Raw genomic sequence first — 8,655 nt, 5'->3', positions numbered from 1 at the left:
TATAATGGTTTTGTGTTAAGTTTAAATCAGAATTAAAACATAATTTGCGTGATTAAGTTTAGCATATTTATTTACAGAGTTATTTTCCTAGCCAAGATAATAATAATGTTTTAGTTATAATTTTATACCTTTGAAAGTCTTTTGAATTTTAACCTTTTCGAAACCTCGCAGATGAGACTTGACGAAGATCGGGTCTACCTCAGAAATTTCATAATCTCTTTCTTCAGGTCACATTTTCCTGATGGTCATTCAGATATTTAAGTCTCGTAAATTTCATTACATAACTTTGTATGTTTTTTTGAAGTACATCCCTTCTATACCACCTGCCCCATTCATAGGAACCGGATAAAAACGCCTCCATGTGTGGAATTGTTAACTGGAGCTTCATCAGCCCTTTCACGTCTTGTGAAACCCGTCAGGCTTTATAAGTTTCCCTTTGTTCCTCATTATGTTTGCTCAAATAAAGATCTAGGCCTTCTTTGGTGTCCCAAATAAGTCCTAGATCCATATTCACTAAGCTCGCTAGGGTCCGCACCCCATACCACACCAAAATCCCATCATGTACAGATCTTAGAAAATCTTTAAGAAATTTAAAAGTATAGCGCTAAATACAATACATAAAAAAACGACTTTCCCCCTGTTTAATCAGTGCTATTAATAATAAAAAAATGCGGTTACATTCAGAACACAGAAGAAAGGAATGCGCAACCTTCCTCATTGAGTTTTGTTGCGATCTTATCGATTTTAACCTGAATTTATTCGCACACAAACTTCATTTAATATTTACTTTATTTCTACTTTCATTTTTAGTAGACTTAATACGCAGTCTCTCGTTTTTCAACAACGCTTGCCAGGTTAAACTAGGAAAGAGACAATGCGGTTAATAATTTATAAGTCCTTGCCTTACATCCACTGCAGACAAACAGCTGCTCAGTGAGTGCGTTGGTACGTACGCCACTTTACACATTGGAATTTAAGTTTCAACTACGATCATCAAAACAGTCTTTGCGTTGTGCAATTCCTTTTGTAGCCGAAATAATTTGTGTAGAAAAGGAATATAACAAAGGAAGTTCTCTTCTGTCCTTCGCATTAATAACAGATTCAAAATCGAAACCTTCAAATAACAAACTCCTACGCTGCTGTAGCTCCCTTTGTAATGGCTCCTAAGCTATCTCAAAAGAAGCCTACGCTCATTCTTTTCAAGCTGACATCCACGCCTCGCTCTCGCGTGCATGCTCAATCGGAGATAATGGATACTTCTAAGGTACTTAGCAGACGCAGCAGTCATTTCTAAAAGACCAAACATCATGACTGCTCAGTCGGTAAGCAATATGTACACAGATACTTATGAAGTATCCGTACACACTGATAACTGCGACTGAGAACGAATACAGAATAAAACAAGTACACAATATAATGGAAGTGTATACGCGCAGTCACCCTGCTTGGTTGTTTAACGCAACTCTGCGAAAAATATATTCATAAATGGCGAGATTTTTGTTTTTTTTTTCAAAAGTCTTTTCTGGATAAACCCAATCTACACACCACACTCATAAATATCTCAAATACTTTTTAAATACGATTGCTGACACGATGAAACTGCAGACTGTCTATAAAATCTCACTCCATATTCAATGTCGTCTTGTGCTCTGTTTCCATAGTTACCTGGGTTGACTCTATTGACCAATTCCCTGCGCTTTAAATCGTCGTCACCCCATAGTCAGTATCCTTCAGCGGTCTACCAACTCGGATGCACTAAGTAACTGGCAAATAAAGGAAATTAACCTTTATTCCACAAGTTCGTAGTGCTTGAAGGTACTGATATATATACCTTTGAAGGTATTAATACCCTTCAAGGTATTAATGTTTTCAAATTCTTACCATCGTTTATCGTGAATTTCTTCGCTGATGACAAATATATCGCTCATTTTCAGATATAATAATTATGCACAGGCGCTTTTTGTTGTATTTCCCAATATTTTCGATTGTAACGCAGATCTTTGTTTAAATAAACTGCGAACTAATTCTGAGCACAATTACTTTTTCACCCTTTCTGCTCACAATGTAATTATGTGGTCACTGGAAGTAATAGGGATGCCTGCGGCTGCAGTAGTCTCACCAGTTGACTTCCCTGGTATTCAGTGCAATGTTAATATTAGCCAGCACACTTCAGTCTCATATTATAGAACCGGTGTTGGCAAATTATCGGCTCAAGATCGTGCATCTAGAGATGGAGGTATCCATCTCTTCGTGGTCACCATATGACCCTCGTAATCCATCACGCGAAATGTAAAATAGCAGCTGTGCCACAGAAGTAGGCAGCAACTGTAGGTGTTATAAAAGTAGAATACCCTCCTATGCCGAGGTCATTGTCACCCAGACTAAGCAATGTGGCTTATCCGTAGCGTTTTTTCGACCTCCTCCTCCTGGCCGAACAACAGATGATTGTAATGAAGAAATCATGAGGACCAAATAAATTATTGGCAGCGCGTGTTTGCTGCTAACGCTGAAGAAATCGCAATAAAGGTTCAGAGAAACTGGCAAAGAGTATTTTGGCACTGTCCAGATTAATGGAAATGTACGGCCAGTGTGTGGTCTCATGCAAGGTCACAACGGGGGAAATCCACTATTTGCCAAATCTTCTACAATAGGAAATCTGCCATTTGCCAAATTTTCTTAAAAAATAAAGAATAATAGGAAAAAAAAATCCTTCTAATTTCTATTCTCCCCTGCAGCGAAGTGTTCTAAAGATATCACGTGGTAGATTGGGCAATTTATTATCGAAACGATACAATTTTAAATGCCTCGATCGAAACAATTTGGGTATTTGCGGCTACGTGCAGGGAACTCGCCTTTTCCTGTCTTCAGGCCTCTTAACGTGACGTCCGAAATATTTCTCTTCAAGTAATGTTTTCCAAATTTCTGCAATATTCCCCCGAATCAAATTTTTCCCACGCGCCTCTGGAGTGAGAGCTACTTGGACTGGATGTGTCAACGAGACGGCGAAGTTAGAAGAGCGCGCTCTGCAAAGTAACTTTCATTTTAAATGGCACTTTTTGCGCCCGTGTAAGCATCTCCAATAATCAACACTTGTTACAAGTGCGAGCGCCAATCTTAAACTTAAGAAGAAATCGGAGCATTATCCGCTACGGTAACGAAGCGGGGGTTAATTCGACGTCGGCAAAACGATAATTAATCCGATATTAAGGGAAATAAGCATCCCTTACTCGAAACTAAAACTTCTAAGGAATCTATTCACGTGCTACTGAGAAACAGTTATGGATTTTTCTACGAAGCGCCATCCAAACACTGGCGCCCTCTACACCGATTCGCAGAGAAGTGACGCTCGTTATGGATGTCTTTGCACCGAAAGAAGTAACTAAAAACGAAGCAGTCGTGGGAGCGTTTAACGACTTGGCAGGTTTCTTTTCCTTTCCTTTTTGCCCCCTTCTTTTTCAACCTAATTGCTCGCTTATTTTAAGCGTGACAGTGAACAGTCACGTGGTTGAAAAAGCGGAGAATCGCGGCGTGTTAAACATACGCGTATTGTGGCGAGCGCCCATAGATCTGCACACTAAACCTGTCTTAGCAATATGATTCTAATAGCCTCTTACCGGCAATTATAGAATGACTACTATGGACTGCAGAGCACTTAGGCGGCCGGCCAAATGAACAGCGAGGGGCATTAACTACCAGGAACTGCAGCTGTGCGGTTTCCAGCCTACGTGCACGCATGCGCAGTTTTACCCGTGGCTCCGCGAGCTAGCAGCGTGCATGTGCAGCGTGCTTGGCATTCGTCGTGCCCCTTCGGGGACGATTTCACCTCGGCTGACACATCGTGACAGCGGCCGTGACTGCTGTGAGTTTCCCAAGTGCTGATAAGCCGCAGTCGCAGGGAGTTCGCCTGATAGCGCTCAAGTGCTTGGCGCGCGACGTCGGTGAGTGCTAGCTAGCTAGACCCATTTCCCTCCTCCTCCTCCTCCCAGAGACAACTGTTCGAGCAATCTTCCTCAGCAACGAGGCTCAGTGGCATTTCCGTGCCGCTGCCTCTTTTTTCTCCATTTCTGCCCTCTTTTCAGCGTCTGACGCACCTCGTTTCCTGAGACTGCACGGTTTTCCCCCGAATGGAGAGCTTCTTCAAAGAGTTCAGTTTATGCGAGTTCTGCGGAGGACAAGGAACACTTTAGCGGCGTGAAATGTCAAGTTGACAAAGGAGAAAAACGGTGGAGTTAATGGTTAGCCTCTGAAACTCGAGTCGAAAGCCTGGTATTCGTCGCTGCTAGCTCCTAATCTACTTAACCCCAGGCCAGGACTGACGCGTAAAAGCGTTCCAAACCAGCTACCAATCACAGCAGATTATTTATTTTCTTGTGTCGCGCCGACTGAGCTTACACTTCTCGTCAAATGGTGCTCGCTTTCTGAACAGACAGCTTTTATGGCAGATCCCGAAATCCACGCAGAGGAGACTTTAATCGTTTTCACGCTGACACCGACCCGGTCACCTGCCGCCAAAGTTAGTTGCTGTTTCTCCTCAAGTCGGCACCGGAAATCCAGAAAGTGAGCGATTCGTGGGAGGAGGACGTGGGCCACTTCCTCGGAGTTCGGCAACCTGACCTTCCCGCCTAATACGTATCAAGTTGTGAGCGCCCGTCGAGACAAAGCAGCTGCTGCGCAGCCAGTATGCAGCACGAGGGAGGCTGCTTACCAACTTCCCCTACTTCTCAACCGTTCCCCATGCCTGCTGTGACGGCCGTACGGACCTGGCACCCTCACGTGTACGGTAAACCTCCTAAACAGCCAACGCCTCACTTCATCGTGGACATTCTCGGACTGAGGGAAATGTCGCCCAAAGAAAGCGTGTCTCCCGTTCCAACTCCACCATCCTCTTCTTCCTCCGCGGCAGTGGTGAACGGCGATCACGGCGGCGGGTTCCACAGCTCCGCGGTGACGACATCCGAAGAGCCCGAACAACACAAATTCGCCGAACAACCGCTGAACTTGTCATGCTCGGACGGCAGGCGAGCGGATTCTCCGGCACCTTCGAAACCATCTGTTTTCAGGGGATTCAACAGGAATCTTGAAAAGCCGATGTTAACACCTGGGGACGCATCCCCAAAATCCGTTTCTACCACCGTAACAACACACAGTACCCAACCGCCGACGGAGGTTTCAGTCAAGACACCGCCACTGACGCACATGCCTTTGTCGAGCCACACCACGTCTCCAACTCCGAGCGTCCGACTTCCTGGTTATGGCGTAAAGACCTGTGATCCCCAAGGAAAGTCGGTAGCCTTGACACCTTGTGAGAGTGCCAATAAAACGGTGACATCCACAACTCCTGGTGAAACAGAAAAACCTCCCGGAACAGCCAAAGGTAAGATTTGCCCTTTTGAAACTCTTTTCCTTTAAATTAAGGAACAATTCTTCTGTTATAAGCCAATCTTCAGCCGCGCGTGAGGTCCACCCGCTAATTCACTTTAGCAATCTTCCGGCGTTGTATCATTTCAGAGAACACAGTGCGGAACAAATGCCGCTAACCTCGCGTCCGATGGAACGAAGCGATGTCTAAGTGTAGAAGATATTTAGAAGTACAGCGTTCAGGGGTTGGTTATTAAGTGTAATGTTTACATTTGGAGTTGCTTCCTCCGAGGGGAGTGGGTTCTATAATGAGAGGCATTTAATTAAATTACCCACATTCAAAATCAGCCTACTGTTACATGAAGTGTAGAACTTCAAATTTTACGCATTGGTACTCCAGATCTTCCTTGCAAAAAATAAGAATTGCATTTAAGACCCGATACATATACAAGTTTTTCCATTATTTTAAATCCACGATACTCTATACAAGACAGTTTTCATCTCCATCGTTCAGTTTCTGCTTTGGCCAATATGACTGTGTTCATGAGAAAGAGTACATTGGCCATTAGTAAGATTCGAATCCATAGAAAGAACAGCAGGGTCCATTGGTAACTGAGCTACTACATTGACGTTGTCAGCTCTTCTTTTCTAGTCTTGGTGCACAAAAAAAAAAAAAAAAAGTTCTTAAATTGGCAGAAAATAATTATAAATCGCCTCTTTGGGGTGGGAGATGAAATTCTTGATTCGCGCTGGAATTAAATGAACTGGAATGGCTTGTTTACTTCCTTTTTTACTATTTTCAGTATAAACTTACTTCTAGATCGAAGGCTCCAGACTTTGATTATTACATACCCTTCGATAAAACACCTTTAGCAGGAAGTTTGCATCTATGAAATAACTCTTAGAACTCTATTAGTCGAGGTTAATAGATAAAACAAGCCAAATAAAAAAAAAAAAAAAAAAAAGGAGGACGATGAAGAAGGAGAGAGGACTTTGGAATGGTCATCTTCTTCTGTTGGACCAGTTGCGATTCCCTCTTGCGGTGTGCAGTTTTTGACTCCTAATGAAATGGGTTCTAATTTTGTTCATATGCAGTCGTCTTACCAAGCACTAAGAGTCTAAGTGAAGAAATTATGCAAATTTTATTACGTTTTATATCGAGAAATTCCCCCTTCACACTGTTCTCTGCGATAAGTACAGCCGAATAATTCTGTAATGTCCCCAAAACAGTTTACTCCACTGCGCTCCAAAATATTTCGAGTTCGCATTTGCAAACCGAAATTTTTTTTTCTGTATTTAATGAAGGAAGGTGTTTATAAAGCACTAATCGTTAGAACTGAATTTACAATTTCTTCGCAGCAACATCTCGAAGGGCAAGAAATGTTGTCTTTTATTAAATGACAATATTTACGGTCAACGAACTAGTGGCCATAAAGTTGTCCGAACTTCAACACCAAATTCAGAAACATTTTGCGGACATTTTCTGAAAGTGGGAGTGTAGCTGTGGTGACGTTACAAGGTTGCGAATAGTAGTTTCTCTTTCTTAATATGTCTGCTAAGGAAACCTTGCTAATCGACAAACAAACTACAGTCGTGACAGAGGGTCTGATGTCGCTATGACGTCATCCGTATCACCGCCTTTTATGACCGGCAGTGTCTGCACTATAAAACCAAATTCACAGAACGCTTTATATTTTCTCTGATACGGAAAGAAATAACTATTTCTTAACCGCATCTTTGCTGTAAATATACAGCAGAATTATCCAGAAGGAACTGAGATCGATCAGGTTACAAGAAATTACAACTTCATTTATTTGTGTTCGAATATGATATTTAATCGCAACTTAATTCGTTGCGATATTCGCATTAAGTGATAAGAAAGGTTAAAGGGAAAAGTTAAGAAAACCGTTATCTCCCGAAAACCTCAGTATTTGTGCGCAAGAGATGGTCACCTTTCTACCAAAAAGGCAGCTTCAGAAAGTGATAGCACCTACAAACTGTTTATTCCCTCCACACTGCTTTTCAGTTGGATAGCAACCTATTCGTATAATTTTGTCATTCAAATGATTTTACACTATTATTAAGCAACCTTAAACATATCATATTCAAAGGCACCTGAAGCTTGAGCTGTTAAAATTTGACAAGCATCGTGCATTCAGTTTAAGGTTATTTACAAACTTTTCTGAGAATTATTCAAGACTTACACAGCGATTGTTTACAGAAGGATTGGCGTGAGCGGATGTGAAAAAGGATCTCAAATATTTCGCCCCAAGGATTCTTCTTCTCGTAGGCTCAATCAGTCCCGAGTAAACCCTGACCGCAGCACTTCACCATCAGATCTCGACCCTGCCCGTCCCGCAGGATGCTAATAATTTACCGCACACCAATCATTACTCTTGTTAAGTCACTGAAATAAATTTGTTTCCCCTTAAATATTATTAAAGTACGTTTAAGTTGTCTCACCATTGAGATTTACATCGTGTTTTGATTAATAGTTGTGATTAATAGTTCAGTTCACAGGCGGTTAATGTCTGAATATCCTTCTTCTGAAAACTGTTGTTTTTTATGCGATTTTTAGTCTCGAATGAGGGCGAACATTGTAAAAACATTATGAGATTAAGAAATTAGTTGAACGTTGTAAAAACATTACCAGAAAGCGCCACAATTAAGAAATCAGTTGCATCTACCCCTCCACCAATATATTTGGTTATCACCGAATAATTTTCGGCGTGTTCTGTCTTTTAAAATGCATTTACGAATTATTTGAAAAAAGAATTCAAGTAGAATCGTTTTGTTTCATGTGCACTTCACGAGCAAAACAGACCACAATTTCGCAGTGTGTTTTATTTCTGAACTGTGGGTTCTTAAGATGGATTGCCTGTTTGGATTTCTTTTCTTCAGTAGTAAGGGGTACTCAGAGGTGATTTTGAGACTGGCTTCAGTTCGGCGTTATTTGCGAACGAGAAAGTACCTCCTCTTTGGTGACTCAAGCTGATTCTGGAGTCACCAAAGACGACAATCACAGTCGTTTTGCTTTTGTAGTCCTTCAAAGATTGAACAGGCAAAACAAAAATGCAACGGACTTCAGACCTTTAAAATGGCTGGAAAAATGAAATGAAGTGTGAAATTTTAATATAAGGCAGTACCTCCGACAAATAAATTTCCTCAGTCATTAAGCAATGACTGAGGAAAAAAAATAAATAAAATAATATGTTCTTGAAGTTCTGACTCGAACGACCGCTACATAATTCTATGTAATGTGATTTCTTTCATGACAAATCACAGTTTCTATCTTTC

At 41.6% G+C, this 8,655-nt stretch overlaps 1 protein-coding gene across 1 annotated transcript in view; it reads left to right on the top strand.

The window, feature by feature from the left end:
• Window positions 1-3,811: 3,811 nt before the first annotated feature.
• LOC150081171 (uncharacterized) overlaps window positions 3,812-8,655 on the top strand; it is a 325,771-nt gene continuing 320,927 nt past the window's right edge. The window contains exon 1 of the mRNA XM_090381459.1: window positions 3,812-5,374. Within this exon, the coding sequence (XP_090237585.1) occupies window positions 4,681-5,374 (694 nt within the window). The 5' untranslated portion in view covers window positions 3,812-4,680. The remainder of the gene's footprint in view (window positions 5,375-8,655) is intronic.

This window comes from Mastigoproctus giganteus, chromosome 9 (assembly GCF_048544385.1).
Source record: "Mastigoproctus giganteus isolate SK-2022 chromosome 9, ASM4854438v1, whole genome shotgun sequence".
Lineage (NCBI taxonomy): Eukaryota > Metazoa > Arthropoda > Arachnida > Uropygi > Thelyphonidae > Mastigoproctus > Mastigoproctus giganteus.
This window is presented reverse-complemented; position numbering and strand designations above follow the sequence as displayed.